General features: G+C 35.2%; 2 protein-coding genes across 3 annotated transcripts in view; one reads left to right on the forward strand and one right to left on the reverse strand.

The window, feature by feature from the left end:
* Positions 1 to 18,394, reverse strand: part of LOC136812197 (tetratricopeptide repeat protein 27-like) — a 48,047-nt gene that overhangs the window by 20,342 nt on the left and 9,311 nt on the right. For both annotated transcript variants that reach the window (XM_067068679.1, XM_067068680.1), the window contains exons 2-16: positions 16,570 to 16,657; positions 15,951 to 16,070; positions 15,693 to 15,750; positions 15,373 to 15,499; positions 14,880 to 15,114; positions 14,553 to 14,589; positions 14,266 to 14,338; positions 13,947 to 13,998; positions 10,055 to 10,135; positions 9,617 to 9,779; positions 5,363 to 5,429; positions 4,739 to 4,948; positions 4,190 to 4,312; positions 3,960 to 4,037; positions 3,462 to 3,557 (exon numbers count right to left, since the gene is read on the reverse strand). In XM_067068679.1, the coding sequence (XP_066924780.1) occupies positions 3,462 to 3,557; positions 3,960 to 4,037; positions 4,190 to 4,312; positions 4,739 to 4,948; positions 5,363 to 5,429; positions 9,617 to 9,779; positions 10,055 to 10,135; positions 13,947 to 13,998; positions 14,266 to 14,338; positions 14,553 to 14,589; positions 14,880 to 15,114; positions 15,373 to 15,499; positions 15,693 to 15,750; positions 15,951 to 16,070; positions 16,570 to 16,657 (1,608 nt within the window). The remainder of the gene's footprint in view (positions 1 to 3,461; positions 3,558 to 3,959; positions 4,038 to 4,189; positions 4,313 to 4,738; positions 4,949 to 5,362; positions 5,430 to 9,616; positions 9,780 to 10,054; positions 10,136 to 13,946; positions 13,999 to 14,265; positions 14,339 to 14,552; positions 14,590 to 14,879; positions 15,115 to 15,372; positions 15,500 to 15,692; positions 15,751 to 15,950; positions 16,071 to 16,569; positions 16,658 to 18,394) is intronic.
* Positions 1,891 to 3,007, forward strand: LOC136812199 (neuropeptide receptor 22-like). Its single transcript, XM_067068681.1, has one exon. The coding sequence runs from the start codon at positions 1,958 to 1,960 to the stop codon at positions 2,927 to 2,929; it is 972 nt and encodes a 323-aa protein (XP_066924782.1). The 5' UTR covers positions 1,891 to 1,957; the 3' UTR covers positions 2,930 to 3,007.

Genomic DNA, 18,394 nt, shown 5'->3' on the forward strand with positions numbered 1-18,394 from the left:
GGCAAACCATCCGAAGAACTGTTCGCCAATCGGATATGTTCTTGAACAATAAGGGTGTGGTGCGAACCATTTCAATGAAAAGAGATTGGGAATGAATAAGAAGAAGGAAAGCACCCAAAAACCGATAATTGAACGACGGGCTTTCTTTAAAGTATATGTGAATTTTCGCAAAGGATGCTTGATGATTTGATACCTTGTGTACGACATGTAGCACAAGATATACACACTCGTGAAGGCGGCAATGAAGAAAATAGTAATACCATCTTTCAACATGCAAAAAAGATAGTTTTCAACATTTGAAGCATTTTGTAGGACTTGTCGGACGTCAAGAAAAGCATACGGTATGAAACTAATGTATTGAACAATATTCGAAACACATAGGTGCACCACGCAATAATTGAAGTGGGTTATCACCTTTTTACGTTGGATGTAAAACACAATCATGGCGGTATTCGAGAGCGATCCAAACACCATAATAGCCGCCGTGGTAGCATTGTAAATGACTGTTTCTTGTGGAGTGAAAAATTCCACCAAACCAGTTGTCTTATTGCTCGAATTATGCATTGCCGCCTTGTCTTCACTCATAGATCCTTATCTTTTAAGAGAAAATGGGAATTGAAATATCATATCGATGTTTGATCACTGGGTTAGAAGATAACAAACTTTTGCGATTTAATCAACTGGAAAGTTTGAGAGAGAATAATACAAAGGTGTTAAGATAAGGAAGCGAAAACCAAAATTTTACAATAAAAAAAATACCACGAACAAAGAAAAAATATTTCCTCCCATGACCGTTTTCACAACAAAAGAAGATGATTTAAATTGATATAAATATTAGTTTTTGTGTCTACCTCAGTCACACTGGGCGGTAATTGATAATAAGCTATTTTCATTTTTCATTAAAAGTTACTTATACTTTTTCATTGATTTCTAAAAAAAATTATTTTGAGCTTAGACTTAGTTTTTATCAACACAATACTGATAGACCTTTGTTATTTGTTATTTATTTCTACAGTTTGAACACATCATCAATCAAATATCAGAATCAATCACAATCAAAATCAGATTGCTACAAACAGCGTCATTTTCTTGTAACGCCACAAGTCGATCAAAAAGAATTTTCGATATCGATTTTGTTGTAGCTTAAAAATGGTAAAAAAATTATTTCTAAAAAGCCATTTGAATATGTAGAGGACATTGAGCAATCGGACCAGATTACATCAATAATTGACAAACTGTGGGTGGTTGTCTTGGGAAAAATCATCGTTTGTGGTGAAGAAACATGTTCGAAAATCATGTTTAATACATCCAACTCAATTAGATGTTTGATAATTCTGTTGAATAATTCGTGATAAAATCGAATTCATTTGTTAAAAAAAACTTTTGATCCTTTTGATTATTGCGTCGAACTGATCTTTGTCAGTTACTGAGAAGTCTTTGTGGGTAAGTAAACTCCCATATTTGTGAGTCTTAATCAAAATGAATCCAACCTTCTAAAACATGTTTTTCTCATTCGAGCCATCGCCATTGAACTGTGTGTATTTTTTCTGAAAGAATTAATTAGCGAAAATATTCGACATGAAAATAATAGTTTAATGTTTGGTTTTCGAAGAAAGTCGCTAACATTATCATTGATTTTGTGTTTTTGTTTTTCATAATTTGATTAAACCCAACGCGAGGAAGAAAAAAGAAGGTTTGATATGAACATGTAAGTTGAAATCAGAATCTAGAATAGAAAAAAATTCAAGACGTTCACATTCGAAGAGTGAATAGAAGAGTTGCATAATACACCTTCAAACAGTAAACTTGATTCTCACGGCAGTAATAAACTTTTTGAGAAACAACCTAAACAAAGATTAAATTCTATCTTTATTAAGGTATAAAATCAAAAGGAACATCAAAATATCACAATACATCGACTACAAACTCATGCCGCAATAAACACGTTTCATTTAAGATGGCAAACAGAAGCATGAACAATCTAACGGAAATCATCCAAGCAGAATCACATCCACCACTATTGGAGAACCTTGGAATCATTCCGGTCTTAGTTTTACTCTTCAGCGGGATTTCGTTGAACGGTTGTTTCATAGTTGCATATTTGCGACGCTCGGTGAGCGCGAGCCATTTCAACTTTTGCATGTTTCATTTGAGCATCTCAAACTTTTTACAACTATTACTCTTCCTACCTTATGCGGTTTCGAATGTCTCGCTTATCCCGCATGACGAAAATTGGGTGGTCGAGTCAATCCTATGCACTATTGTGCGCGGGTTGGGTTTCTTTTGGATTGCTGCAGTCAGTGCAAGTTGGATACTGTGTTATATGTCTGTGCTCAGACTTCGATTGATCAGTAGCCCCTTACAACGCTTCAAAATCACCAAGAAAAGATCCAGTATCGTCTTCGCTGTAATTTGGATCCTGGCAATCTTTTTATGGTCACCGTTTTTCTTCTCCAAGAAATTAAATGATGATCAAACCAAATGTATTCGCTACTATGAGCGTAGTCCTATTTTGTTCCATTTCCACTCTCGTTTCGTCATGTTCGCAGGCTTCTGGGCCCCGTTAAGTATTAATTTGACGGCGTACACGGCAATCGTGATACGTATGTACCGTAGAGAAGGTGAACAAACGCACGTGAACAGTAATCGGCATCGTAAGAGGGTGATTATCGTGTTGGGCATTCTAAATACTATTTTCGTTGTCTGTTGGCTCCCAATGCTGTTACAATGGGCTTTGACAGTAACGGATATCATCAAAGGGCACGAGAAACAACAATTGGCGTATAAATATTGTACTATCCCTTGTCTGGCTGCGGGAACGTTGAACATAGTTTGTTCCATAAATTCGAGAGCGGCGCTGAAAAGATTGGTTTGTTGTACAAGAAAAACTACTGACCGATCAAGTTGTTCTGTAGATTCCATTAAATAAACTGTAAAACATTTTACCGTCTGTTGGTTATTGGATGGCATTCGAAATGCATGCTTTCTCAGTGCATTTGTAATATTCATATCGTAATTGGGGTATCTTTCATAAGCGAAAACCTCGAATCAAACGACTCTTCTGGTCTGCGATTCTTACATTTTTGTAGCTGGTTATAGAATATAATGTAAACAAGTCACGAAGGCTATGAAATTTTACCCGTATTAATTAAAACAGCGAAAGTAGCTACCCTTTTGAGGACGGAGAAGTGACGATTTGGAACAACCTATACTGTTTTGATCTGCAAAATTGAGGAAGGTAAGAGCGCTGATTTGCCGTTGTCTTCAGTCAGGATCGAGGCAATGCAAAAACTAACAAAGTCGCCATCGCAGAAAACACACTTACAAAAACTCGCTAGTAGCCCTTAAATGACGGTACAGATGTTTCTGACCCGCTGACACTTGTTATGTTTTCATATAACTCTCTATTGTATACTTTGGAAAATGAAAATATCAGAAATTTATTGAAGTAGAAATCTTACCTCATGCTTTCGTAGATAAAAATATCCCAACGATTTTTGTGATCTTGCGTTTCTGTATTTAGAAAACTCCCAAGCTTTCTCATAATATTCTTTGTCCTTTAATTAAGGAAAAAAAGACAAGATGATAAATGACTATTTTACCATGGATTCATAATATCTTTAGGGTTTTACTGTCGAGATTATTATGTTGAAAAGATTTGGTTAAATACTCTAAAACAGATGATTCAGGTGAAGACAGACAGCTTTCAAGTAAAAATATAGATTTGATCGAAGAAGATGTTCATGAAATACTGTGGGCAGATGAAACACTGTAAGAATGGATCAGACTTATCTGCGCTTGTATATCAAGATTTATTAGAGAATGTTTGCATTAATAAAATGTATTAATTTCTAGAATAAAATATGGCAATTTGGCATATCATTATGTTCTTTTTTTCGTGTTTTGAGAGAAGCAGTAATAAAGTTTTTTGGAGTTTCAAAAGACACAAATAAACTAACCATTGTAGCGTCACCGAGAAGATTCCAAAGAGTTGCTGTTTCTCTCACTGCAAGTTGTTCACGGATACATTTCTCTGCCTGAAAAACAATAACACAGCTGACACGGACAAAGGCAAGGATAGATTTATGCTAGTTACGCTGCTAAGATAAAGGTCTTACCTAGAAAAAGCTAAAATGAAATAGAGAACATTATGGCAGATTTCGTTAAATCAATAGAAATCTCAAAGTACCTTTCCATGTCTCCCGAGACGTTGATAGCAACTGATGACATCATCCCATAAATGAAGCTTCAAGAAGATTTCCAACGCACTGTCCGTCATACCGATGGAATACAATAGCTGTGCGTAATGTCTCTGAAGAAAAAAGAATGAAGATTACACAAGAGAAGTTGCAGAGTATTCTTCGAAAATAGTACGCATCAAAACAAAGTTTTCACGAGTTGCACTCTGAAATAGTGTCGTCTGAGACGGAAAATGGGTTGTACAGCAAATTGTTATTTTTGAGATTTGGGTTAATTATGCAGAATTTTGATACGGCCTATTTTATTTAAATACAACGCTGAGACGGAAAAACTTTTAACACTGATTGAAAGTGACCACACAAAGTAATTACAAAAAATAAGGCCTATTTCAAAAGTTTGAATACGGAAGCCATGATGAAAACCCTTGACTAAAGATGATAGCAAAATGAGCGGCAAGTAACACTCATAGTAATTCTTTACACAAAGGTCGATGAAAAATTTTAAAACAACAGTCTAATAAAAAAGAAACAACACCCACTTTGTGCTCCCACATGGGATCGAGGTCAACAGCTTGTATCAAATGTTGTCTTGAGCATCCTTTCGGAGTTTCTTTTGTGTAATCGAGTGAAAGTGATTCTAGTTGTTGTAATGCTCTCTCAGCTTTTCGAGAGTTGGAAAATTCGGTGATACATCGCAGGAATAATGCTTTGAATTGTACGCCCCATGATTGAGGGATTTTCAAGACACCCTTAAAAAAGATAAGAAAAAAAAACAGTGATTTTCCTAGAACCCCATATACAAACAGTGTGCCCCGGAAAAAAGCGGACAAATTTCTATGTAAAGTAAAATCTTCAAAAAGATTAAAATTCTCTGTTCTATCTCTCATCTGTTCAATTATATTCCATTTCCAAGATGATTTAATTGTTTTCGGAGATTGAAAGGTTAAGTATACAAGTCATGAAACTTTGTATAAGTCATGAGGATTTGACTTTACATAAAAATTTGTCCGCTTTTTTCGGGGCACACTGTAAAAAGGAAATTGTTAGGGACATACAACGAAATTTACACAAGCTAAAAATACAATTCCAGAATGGCATTTCAAATTTTAACGATAGAATGTATGATAAATGTTTTCATCGTAAATTTACAAATAATGACGTACATCGCAGTATGGGGTGATTTCCTCGTGTGATAAAGCGTCCCTCGGCTTCACTCTTCTTAACTGAATGCTAGAAAACAAAACAATAGGGATGAAATGAGGTCAAACAATCTACAGAAATACAGATCCGACTCGATAGAATCCATGTTTATCCCCATCTATCTATGTGAGATTGAAGAGTCGGTGAAAGATTTTGATGACATACTGGATTGGTGGGTCAAATTGGTACGATTTTTATCAAAAGAAGAAAAGAACATTGTCAAACGAAAAAGAAAGAAATTGAGAAAGTTACTGAAACATGATGAGGATCGGATGGAAATGGCACTGGAAAGGTTTGATGATCATTTAAAATGTTTTGATTTCAAAAGTAATCTGGCTGAGCATGGACATACTTTGTCGTCTGATATGGATAATTTAATTAATTTAACGGACATCATGAAAAAGATAAAGAAGAGGAAGCTGGAATTATTTCTGCATTTCGATCAGCAGTCAAAACATACAACTATTTTTTTCATGTGGTTTTCCTCGAATGCTGTAAGTTTGTTGATGCTACGCCAGTTGGCTTACAAATCAAAAAGAATGCGTTTATTGAATTCGATTCCAATGAAATGTGTGTTTTTTGGAACCAAACCATCGCTAGTACGGAACGGGATCTTTTAGAAACTCTGATAATTGGTATAGTTGATAAAATGATGGGATTTGAAATAACATTCTGGGAAAAGTTATGTGAGATTGAAGAGTCGGTGAAAGATTTTGATGACATACTGGATTGGTGGGTCAAATTGGTACGATTTTTATCAAAAGAAGAAAAGAACATTGTCAAACGAAAAAGAAAGAAATTGAGAAAGTTACTGAAACATGATGAGGATCGGATGGAAATGGCACTGGAAAGGTTTGATGATCATTTAAAATGTTTTGATTTCAAAAGTAATCTGGCTGAGCATGGACATACTTTGTCGTCTGATATGGATAATTTAATTAATTTAACGGACATCATGAACAATAATTTTGATAACTCTAACTCAGAAAATTTAGAAAATAATGGGGATTTTAGCCATGTTATCTCGCCATTAGGGGTAGCGTCTGAGGTTGGGGAAGAAGAAAATAAGCGTCTTCAAGGGGTTTTTGTTTCTAAGAATGTTTTGAATCTTTCTAAACGTAGACTTTCTGAGGCTGAGATATCTCTTCTTTCAAAAGGGTTAAAATTCATTCCTACACCACGTTTCGTTGACAAAGCTGCTCTTAAAAACGATCTTGAGCGCTTTGGGAGGAAGCTTCGGTTGAAGTGGTTTTTTCGAAACGACGAACGTGATTTTGTGCCGGATCAGTTTAAAAAGAAATCGAACCGGTCTAAGAATTTTAACCCAAGGAACCAAGATGCAGCTATTGAGATGTATCTTAGTCGTTTGGAAGAAGAAATTCTTAATCTTAACACTAGAATAAGGGAACACAATATTTCTAAGGAGGAAAGGAAAGCTATTGATTCTCTACGGAATGACACTTCAATTATCATCAAGGGGGCTGACAAGGGTTCGTGTATTGTGGTTTGGGATCGGGAGGATTATCTTAGGGAAGCTGAGTCGCAGTTGGGAGATGAGAGTGTGTATGAGAAGCTCAGTGGGGATGCTGTTAGTCCGCTCATTGAGGTTGTCAAGTCTTGCATTGACTCTATTGATAAAAGAGGTGACATTCCTAGAGATTATTTTCTGGTTGAAAACCCTAAGATTGGTCGTTTTTATTTATTACCAAAAATCCACAAACGACTTTACAGGGTTCCCGGGAGACCTGTCATTTCAAATTCTTCGTATTATACGGAGAATATTTCGGCATTTCTTGATTTTCATCTAAAGCCTTTAGCTAAACAGGTCAAATCATTTGTAAAAGACACAAATGATTTTTTGAAAAAGCTTTCTTCTCTTCCTAATTTACCATCTGATACCATTTTATGCACTGCAGACGTAGTTGGTCTCTATCCTAGTATCCCCCATGAGGATGGTCTAGAATCGCTGCGCCGTGCTTTTGATAGTAGGGATGAAAAAACAATCTCTACCAGCAGTCTTTTGGAGCTTTCGAAATGTGTTCTAGAAAATAACATCTTTGAACACAACAGTGAGGTTTTTAAACAAAAGCAAGGTACAGCGATTGGTACTAAAATGGCACCAAACTATGCCATTCTCTTCATGAGTGATCTTGAAGAAAAGATTCTTGATTCGGCACCACACAATCTTAAACCTTTAGTCTGGTGGAGATATATCGATGACATCTTCTTTCTCTGGCAGCATGGTGAAGAATCTCTGAAACTTTTCTTCGACCACTTAAATAGCGATGAAACCCATAAGAGTGTTAAATTTACTTTCGAATACTCTAATACATCCATCAATTTTTTGGACGTAAGGGTTTATCGCAAGGGGGATAAACTAGCTACTGATCTCTACGTGAAGCCAACAGATACTCATCAGTATCTGGATGCTTCGTCCTGTCATGCCATTCACTCCAAGACTTCGATTCCGTACAGTCAGGCTCTTAGACTTAATCGCATCTGCTCGGAGCCCCATGAATTCGACTTACGTTGCAACGAACTGGAGACATGGCTGATCGAACGTGGGTATGATCAGAAGTTAGTTAGAACTAAGGTTCTGGATGCGCGTAGACAAAAGCGCAAGGATCTTCTACGTCAGGAGAAACGTGAGAAAAAAACATATAAACTAACACTTACTGTCACGTTTCACCCTGCGTTCCAGAACCTTGGAGTTTTGCTTAGGAAACTACACATCATGTTGACAGGTGATAAAGATCACAAAAAGGTTTTCCGTGATGTCCCCATAGTTGGGTTTCGTCGAGGTAAAAGCCTCAAAGATCTTTTAGTCCGTGCGAAAATTTCATCTCCAGACGGCAACCGAGGCTCAAGTGGAGGATGTGACGGAAACCGCTGTCAAATGTGTCCTTTTGTCAAGAAAACCTCAGGTTTTGCAGATAACAAGAATAAGACCTATGACATTAGAGGAGTTCATCTGAATTGCAGCTCAACTAATGTTGTCTATCTTCTTACTTGCAAAACTTGTGGGATTCAGTATGTCGGTAGCTGTACAACTCAATTTAGGGCTAGATTTGCAAACTATAAGTCCTGCAATAAACGGCATAAGACTGACATTGTTTCTCAGCAACATCTTCATAATCATTTTGATCTCCCCGGCCATTCTGGGTTTTCTGATTTTGAATTTACCCTTATCGACCAGGGTAGAAGTTTTGAAGATACCCGTGAACGGGAGAGGTTTTGGCAATACAAACTTAAAACACTTCTCCCAAACGGTCTTAATGAATGTGAAGTTGTGACCCAATAAACTCCATTTTATTTTATTTTATGATTACATTTGTATTCAGTATCGAGCGCCTTTCGCTACACTTAACTGTGTCGACCTCCTTAGGGGGCTACCCTTTGGGGGTTGTATTTTAAGACATATTTGCTTATTGTATACACTTTAGGTGATCTACTGTTTTATCCGATGTAATTAGATTTCTGTTTTATTTATTTTAGACTATTTCTCTGAAAAACCCAGAAGGGAGTTCTAGTCGATTTTTTCGTTTTTTATACTTCAATCTACGTCTGCATGCATATTCCCTTGCGAATTTTCTTTTAATATCTAATTTTTCAATTTTAGCCATTTCTTTTGTATTATTACTGCGGTATTATTATGCAGTCTCATAGGAATATATTTTTTTTATTATTGTATCTAGGGAATTTCGATCGAATAGAATTTTTATGATATTTTATTGTACATAGTTATAGCTTTTAAATTGTTTTTATTATTTACGTTTTTGTGAAATTTCTAGCTTCCATATAAAAAGGATATCATTTTTTGTTGAGCTATATGCTGATGAAGTCACGAAAGATGACGAAAATTTCTACCTAAGCAGTCGCTTCATTTTTTATGTTTTACAAATTTGCTGCTTCTACATTTTACGTTTCCCATCTATCTATAGATAGATGTTTTGGGCAATACTAAAATATTCAATTCTCATTTCGAGGAAAAACTGTTACTTTAATAGGATTAATCGCGTATCAGCCGCAATCCCTTTGAAAATGGCCCCGATAACACCAATTTTTGTCGTAAATAACAAATTTACAGGGTATTTTGTGCCAAAATCTTTAAAACAAAAATTTGTCTTGGACTTTCAATTTCGCAAATCAGCCTTCTCACGCGATTTCGCGAGTTTAATTTTCGAAAAACAACAAAATGAACGGCAGTAAATCCTTACCAATTAGCAACAATATAAGCTTGATCAGTAGCAGTCAGCTCCAAAGTTTTTGCAGAAGAACCATCAACAAACTTGATTTCTGGTAGAAGTGTGTCGTTGTCAAGGATAACATCCGATGGAAGCTCTCCAGTACTGAGCTTCTCACTTGGTTGAATTTGCTTTTCTGAAATAATAAAAGTTTTCTCATCAAATAAATGCACTTTCATATCTCCGCGAACGGCGCAAAAGTAATTTCAACCGTATCCACAACATCGCTTTAAATCAGATCGGGGTCCTGGCAGAGCTACACTTTAAGGTAGAAGAAACCCCCGGAAAAAGTAATTGCAGGAACCTGAAGAGTATGTTTTTAGGTTAGAGTAGAAAAAGAATACGGATAGGCCATTGCCCGTATCATGAAATACGATAGCAAAACTAGGGAATGAGATTGCCAATAAGTACCTCTCTCCTCGTCTATTTGAATGTTCAGCTTCATTTGAGGTAGTTCTGTCTGTTGCCATCTGGTTCGTTTGCCAAGAGCAGCTAAAGAGAAAACGAGATTAAACTGGTGGTTTCAGAGGCGGATCTGAGATTTTTTTGAGGGGGTTCAAAAATCTCTTTTCAAAAAAAATTTTTCGGAACAAACGTTTTGGGCGTAAATTTTGCACCCGCCCTGTTTGGGCGGTGTCACATTTTTTCCATTCAACATGGGGGACGTTGATGAGCGCCTGCACGTCTGCAGTTCCCATTACCTATGAACTCCAAACATAGGCCTCAGCGGGGGACCATTCAAAAAGTATGTACGCTCGAAATAGGCAAATTTTTGACTCCCCCTCCCCCTTGTACGCTTTATGTGTACCCCCCCCCCTTCAGCGTACGTACGCTTTTTAGTACACCCCCCTAACCAAAGTCGAAACTTGTAACTCTTGTAACAGTAGAATATGTAGGTATCCAATCGTATTTATAACAAAGTCTCAAGAAATTAAAAGAATCTATAAGAACAAAAATACCAAAGGAGAAATGAAAATAACAATCGCAAAAACCATTCTTTGATGTGAAAATATTGCGTTTTTCTCTCAAAAAAGACAGTTTAGGAAAAATTACGAGCGTACGTACTTCTCCTCAAGGACCCCCCTCCCAGCCCACCCTTGAACAGCCAGAGGCTGAACGTGTAATAATCGTTTGTGGTGATATTCATATATACATTGGGAAATTCCCTAACTGCAACTGCGCACATCTAGTTTCTTCTTTTCAATCTTATCACACAAAACGTTCATAAAACGGAAATATAGTTAGTATTATATTTCTTATATTTCTTTGGTTTGACCTTTTATTTTGATAAAACAGACACCCAGAGCATGGCATGCTCAGAACTGCTTGTTTGTTGTATATTCTTTTATATATTCATGGTTCTTGCAGAAAATGTTTTTGAGAAAGCCATAGAGCAAATAAATGGTTTTGAAGAAAAGTTTGAAGAAAAAATAAGACAATTTATAATATTAAATACTTTACACACTTCAGTTTCATTTCGTGAATATTTAAAACATAGTAAAAAAGTTCGATAATTTATTCTTATAACCCTTTTTTATGGAATTTCTTTGTAGCGAATTAATTGGCTGACAATCAAGCAAAAACTTTCCATGTTGAGTATGTTTACATTATAAAACCAGAAATGGATAATATTTTGAAAACAGTGATCAAGTTAAAAAATAAAGGAGATTAATTATACATACAAGGGAATACAATATTCTTAAGATGGAAAAATAAAAGATTGCCAAAAAGTGGAGTACATCATGAGTACTGATATAATGTGTTTTATGTGCAAATAGACTCAAGAAATTCTAGCTCTTAAATTAGATGAATAATCTCATAAAAAAGTACTTTTTACATTCAAAGTAAAAAGTTTGATGTTCTTAAGCATTATTAAAGGTACTAACAGTAATTATCAACAATCTGTAGGAAAGCACTTTTTCAACTTTCACAATTGTATGGAGTGTTGTTTATAATTCTTTTGGTAGAAATTGTTGTTATATATCATTTCATAAATTCTGCATTCAACCGTACTCTTTTATGCTTACTTGTAGGGGGTGGAAGATGCAGGGGCAGTACTCTCAGAGAAAATCCATAAAATGGGGGGGGGGGGGGGGTCATTATTAACTAATTTTGGGGTGATTTTCCCAAAAACACCAAGGAAAATAAAGGTTTGGCACTTTATCAGGAAAATTTCATAAATTGGAGGTCATTACAAAATGCTAATTGGGTGATTTTTTCCAAAAAATTGCAAAATGTCCACCTACAATTAAGCACAAGAGGGTAATTTTTTCAGAGGTCACCAATGTCTCTTTTTGTATAAAAGTACACCACATTTTCATATGATCACGTAATCTTAGTTTTGTTTTGCAAGTATAAAGTGGTATGAACTCTCTTCTTATGACATGACGAAACCAAAAATATTTCCTCGCATCACATTATCTTGAAGCATGCATGAAGGTTCACCTTTCCAGAAATTTCATTCTTCAACCAAATTCAATCAAATTACTAAAATGTTGTTCCCTAACCTTTCTTCCAGTCTCTGTTATAAAACAAATTTTGTTTTGTTTTTCTATAATAGTTATCAAAAATAAAGCTAGCTAGCTTTTTTTTCATGTGAAATTCATCAATGTCCAATGATGGGAGAAAAATCTCTCGAAGCGTAGCAATGTGTGAAATTCATCAATGTCCAATGATGGGAGAAGAACCTCTCGAAACGTAGCCAATCGCAAATCTTGTGATCCATATGTAGCTAGGTAGATTTTTCCCTGTGATATTCCCGATGCCCGATGATGGGAGAAGAGCCAAACGTAAATTCGTAATTATATTCAAGACACAATACACTTCTACCAAAAATATTCACAAATAAGTCCTTTCCCATAAATAAATTCCAAACTTCATTTATCAAGCAAAATTGATTTAAGTTTTGTTTTTGTTGGTATGAATGCTTTTCCTCTAAAGATAAACCAAAACAAAAATGTTTCCTCAGAATGAAAGTCTTTTTCTTTTATCACTCTTCACCACATCAAACAAAAGCAGATGAAAATTCCATCACACAGAGTCTTTGTCAAAATCATCATACATTGATTGATATTGTTGTGTGATTCTCAAATTTACTGATTAAATTGAACCAAAAATGTCCTCAAAAAGATAAGTAATTGCCTGATTATTACCACTTTTCAGGACTTCAATTTCTTTCTTTAAAACACTGCATTGAACGCTTGTAAAGAAGTGAGGTCGTTTGCCGTACGAATGGCTACCCTTCAAATCATTTCAATATTTTGCCGGCGACGACATGCGCCTGAAAATTATTTTTGTAGGAAAATCTTTTACGCTCAAAACGGTCGGTCTCGTATTTTCGAGAAATTTCCTTGAACCACCTCAAATTTGCCATTTCACTGGATGCATTTTCTGAACCAGGTTCAAAATCAAAGATTTTCCTAGCACAGAACACAGCTAGATATTAATCCCGCAAAAAAAAAAGTCATAACAAAGATTTTTTACAGCGCGGGAAAGCTAGCTACGCCGTACACACATAACCTAAAGATTTTTTAGCGCGGAAAAAGCTAAGTTTGTCGCGCGTACCACGGAAACGCACGCCACATGCGTACAACCCCTGGTAAAATAATATCGAGATATGACCAAAAAGAAAAATCAGTTCCGATCAGAAAACTAGATTTCACTTGAAGAAAGGGTCTTTGTTTTTTTATTTACTAAAAGGGTTGGGGTGGTTCAGCTGAACCATTTGAACCCCCTCAGATCCGCCGCTGGGTTTAATACAAAGAAATAAAAAAAGGTTAAGGATCACTCAGATAATCGTTAAGTTAAATAAAATAGTCACCATAAAACCAGAGAAAGAAGATTCCGGGGAGGGAGTACTACCCTATGCCGACTGACGGAAGTTTCCGCTGAGGTTCGAAAAACATATACCCTACGTTTTTTGGATAATTTACCATACTTGAGAAAAAAAGTGACCCTGAATGGGACTGAAATTCCAAAACTTTCTCAAGATTTTCCACTTTTTCCCAAAATCCACCATACTTTTCCCTAATTAACGAAAAAAGGTACCCTACGAGGGACTGATTTTTCTATTCTTGTGTTTTTCCTACATGGGACTCAGGAGGTGAGAAAAGGTACCCTAACCAGTGGCATATTCTCGTACCCATTTTTGTCCAAGTACGCCCCCCCCCTGGGAAGAAGAGCCTGCCACCATCAGCCCATATCAAGTAAAAGTTTTGCACGCCGTGAGTTTTGAAGTTTGCAAAGTAAATATGATGCATCACACGGTTTTACATGAAATCAAAAACCACCAAAGACAACTTACATGTCAAAGAAGCTGTCAAACCAAGTATCTTCCCTGCTAAGTCCAAACATTCCTAAAATGTGAAAAGCAGTGTTAAAAGATATTTCGGTTGACTCAAATCAACATTGCTATTTGAACACAGAGAGTTTCAGTAGACAACGTTGTCTATCTAAAGATTTCGAAATATATGTTATTAAACAATAATGAAGTCAAAGTTGATGTACTAAGACAGATGAGATGAAATCAAATACATATTTTTACCCGTTCAAATCCTAGCTATGCCCAATGAGATCATTAAAAAAGTAGTTTAAACTTACTTACAAAGTTGAAAGAAGATTACCTGTGCTTTTCGATAGTCGTAAAACATTAGGAATATATGGGAGCAGTCAATGTATATTTCAGCTTTTGTCTCCCTAATGACAAAAAGAAAAGACAATATTTTGTAATAATGGGGATATACATTCCAGACAGCTGGAATTTAAATTTGAATATTATTTGCTGATAAGAATCGGAAAGTTTCTGCAATTCAACGTAAAAGAATAAGAAAAAGGCAACAAAAACCTTGACAATTCTGGACATTTTCAAAGCGTATCAAGACATATAAAGAACAGCTGAATAGAACATTACCTTGAGATATTGCTGGATTTGTTGACAAATTGCTGGACTAAAGGAAACGAGTATATTATTGCTCAGATCTGTTTTAACTAAAAACTAGATGATAAGAGTTATTTCATTAGAAAACTTTGACAACAAAGAATTTTATCGGTTAAAGGTGTCAGCTCTTGAGGTTCGCTCAGTCGAACGATCGCTTAATCAGAGCTGAGAATCATTTAATCTTAGGCCCTATATATGAAAGAAAACATGTAAAAATCGACCCTATTTAGAATGTTGTAGAGGAAATTTACAAATTTTCCATTCTCTTAAAAGGTAAGATCGTATAAAAAAGTTCTTTACCATCATCAAAGATATTTTGGAAAACAGTGAAGTGTCTATCCTTTACATCTTCCACAAGTTTCAGAAAGGTAGCAAAATATTTGATGCTCCACACTTTCAACACATCAGAGGAGAGTTGGTCAATGACGTCTTCAAAAATGACTTTAGCAATGAACAATAAGACAGGATATTTCAACAAGGAGTACAAATCGTCATCGTTTGCTTCAAAGTATTTCATTGAGCGTTCATTCATCTCCTAAATAAAGAAACAGAGCTAAGAAGATTCGCCCTTATTGATAAAAGCTTTTACACCTTGGAATGACCCAACAGCAACGAACAAACAACAAACAGTTCAAACCAAGTTTGCAAGTTCAATAATATGTCCAAGTGAAAAAAAACAAGTTTGGGCTGAAGATAAAAACTCTAGTTTTGAATCTTTTCAGGAAATATATTCTGTCGATTGTCTTCATTGAATGAAAGTAAAAAATAAAATAAAAAGATTTCTGGTAGGTACCTTAGACGTTACCAACTTGTTGAATTCGATATTTGCTTCACTTATTTCCACATATTCTGGACCAGTCCAATTGGCTTGCAACAAGAGTTTCAGACACGCAACACCCAACAATGCAAAAGTAGTTGCGCTAAACAAGATCTCAATATTTATTAAATTATGATTACAGTCAAATTGTTGGTTAATTCCTAAATCAAAAAAAATCCTCCAAGGCAAACTGCCTTTGATGTTTTACAAAAAATAGATTACCTTCTCAAAAACAGAAATTTTGAGCCCCTATCCCTGAAAAATAGGTCAAACCAAAAAATCTATACGAAATTTACCTGGATTCTTTCTGTTTTAGAATCCCTGTTAAGGTGTCCACAAAAGTCGAATGGAGATCTAAATAAAAGAAAGCCAAAAGAAATACTCTAAACAATTACTTCAAAGATGAATGTAAAACTGCTTTAAACTTTACCAGATCCATAAAAGACTGGTGATAACTGGACATTTTATTTTCAAATTTCGAATGAATCATTCATTCACTTTCCTAAGAATTAATTTGATCATTTTGATAAAATAAAATAAAAATTCTTCCTTACCATCAGGTTGCTGATCTAATGAAATCACCGCGCATAGTTCTTTAACTCGATCATCACTGAAAATAACTTCCCATTGTTCTTCAACAAATACTTTTTGTACCATGTCATTCTCGGATACACCTAATATCGTGAAATGGAAGAAAGAAATTTGATGTACTTCATGAAATTTTTAGCTTGACTTTCGATAAAACACATATATTACTTGTTTAATCTTTCCATCAACTTGTAACTTGAGTTAGACTACATGGGTTTTGGTACCAATGAAAAGGTATTTTCATACTCTTTAAAAGGCATTCGGCTTATGCCCCTTTAAATCAAGTGGCCAGGAATTATAACCTTAAAAGTACAGGAAGCAAGTGCTAATTTTCTCGGAATCATGTATGAAGAATAAAAATTAAACAACAATTAAAACAATTAATATTGAGCCATCCCATTTTATATCCATACAGGGAATGGACGAAGATTTCCAGGGGTATTCGAGCAGAATTTCCAGGGGATTTAAAAGTGTTTTTTCTCATTTTTCCAAGGAAAAAATGATTTCAAAATTTCCAGGGGACTGATTTTAGGTCGTCCACTGTCACTTAAAAAAAAATTGTATTAGATTGAATAAAGAACAAACCTTTAACATTTGGAATTTTATCAATCAATAAAAGTAGCTGCTTCTCATTTTGATCGGTCATTTTAAAAGGATTAAAGAGTTTTTCTACCTGAAAATAAAAATAAGTGAACCTGAAAAGATAAGTGAAAATCGTGACATTTTTAGGCACAGTACTCAAATTTACCCTTTTTGGTACCATAATTTTTGGATAAAATTATAAATAATCAAAATAAGGCCATGAAATCTAGAGCCCAAGGTGAGATTCCTAACACACAGTACCACTATAAAATTTTTGGATGATTTTACGGGCAATTTTTGAGTTTACCATCATTTTAATATGGTAGTCTTGCAATCACTACAGAATTAACCCTATTAGCCGGGGGGGTGTAGAATCTACCACGCACTGGTGTTCTTTTGTGTATTATATCTCAAAGAAAAACTTTTGAAACAACTTGAAACTTTCTGACTTTTAATAAAACCTTATCAAGAGTTTACCTGTGAAAGGTTTTAGGGTCATAGCTCCTCTAGGTCATGTTTTATGACTTTATTGTGAAACATGACATAAAACCAAGCTAAAATTGCTTTTAAAACTCAAAATTTTAAACTTGAAATAACTTCAGAAGTATTGATCCAATCATATAGAAATTTTGACAGGTGATAGGTATTAACAATGAAATTTAAAAAATTAACAACTTAATCACACACATGCTGCTCACATCTTGGTGCCATTTCTTATTTTGTTTTTTTCTCTAGAGACTCTTTTCCAGCATGTGCAATTGATTGACATGTCAAAGTTACTGAGTGTCAATAACAGATCTCACAATTTTCTGCAGAAGAACAAACTTTTTTATATGTGTGTTCGGACGCTTGCGCGAATGCCCGTGATCACATTTTTACCCTTTTCTCATTGCAAAGATTTATTACTTTGTGGTGTGAAACCCTACATGTTTTTTTATAAGCAAGTGTATGCCCCTTGGTCAGGCTCGTGTATGCTTAAGTTCTCAAAGCATCCAGGCATAGCCTATGCTTATTATATGCTTGTAAATCATGCTTGCAATTCACCCCAAGCCAAGTTTTTATTGAAATTTTCGAAATTTTGTAAAAATTTGTTCAGATTTTGAGAGCAGTGGAAGGGTTGGTCTAAAAAGCAGGGTAGCCAATTGGGGTAGCCAATTGGGCTAGGTTGTGGGGTACCTAAATATTTTACAGACCAGAATAGAAATACCGAAAATGAATGCATAGAACCACATTTTACTGACCAGGGAGCATGAATCTGATTGATACTTAGATTGATCATGTATGATTCCAAAGATAAACAAAGATATAAATTACCACGTGTTAATGCACGAGGAGTAAGAAATAGAGCTTCATTATAATAGAGCTATTTCAAAAGACCTTTTGTACCTATTATAAGCTGCCATATTTAAAAATTTTGAAAGGAATTAATTGTTTGAAACATCTAAACATGATTTAATTTAAACAATAGATTCAATTACAAAGGATTGTTAAGATATGACAAGATTAGAGATCATATAGCCCAAAGGCGATTCCAAAGCTATTATCATCGAATTACAACTTCACGGAAATAACAATTAAAAACATAAATAAAATCTAAATCTAAAATATTAAAAACTGTTTTGTATATATTTTTTATTCGGGTCTGTAAATTTTCAAACGAAGCCAAGAAGGAAGACAAAATGGCGCCAGGTCTCTTGAGAAGTAACAAAGTTACCAGGGGGGGGGGGTATCGAGTCAGTGTACTGGCCCATAGCTGGTGGGGGTGGTGTATTTTTTAGGTTAAATTGAGCTAGTACAGTGTACTAAAAGGGTGGTCCTCTGAGAAAAA

The sequence above is a fragment of the Clytia hemisphaerica genome, unplaced genomic scaffold (genome assembly GCF_902728285.1).
Source record: "Clytia hemisphaerica strain Z4C2 unplaced genomic scaffold, Clytia hemisphaerica genome assembly, whole genome shotgun sequence".
Classification (NCBI taxonomy): Eukaryota; Metazoa; Cnidaria; class Hydrozoa; order Leptothecata; family Clytiidae; genus Clytia; species Clytia hemisphaerica.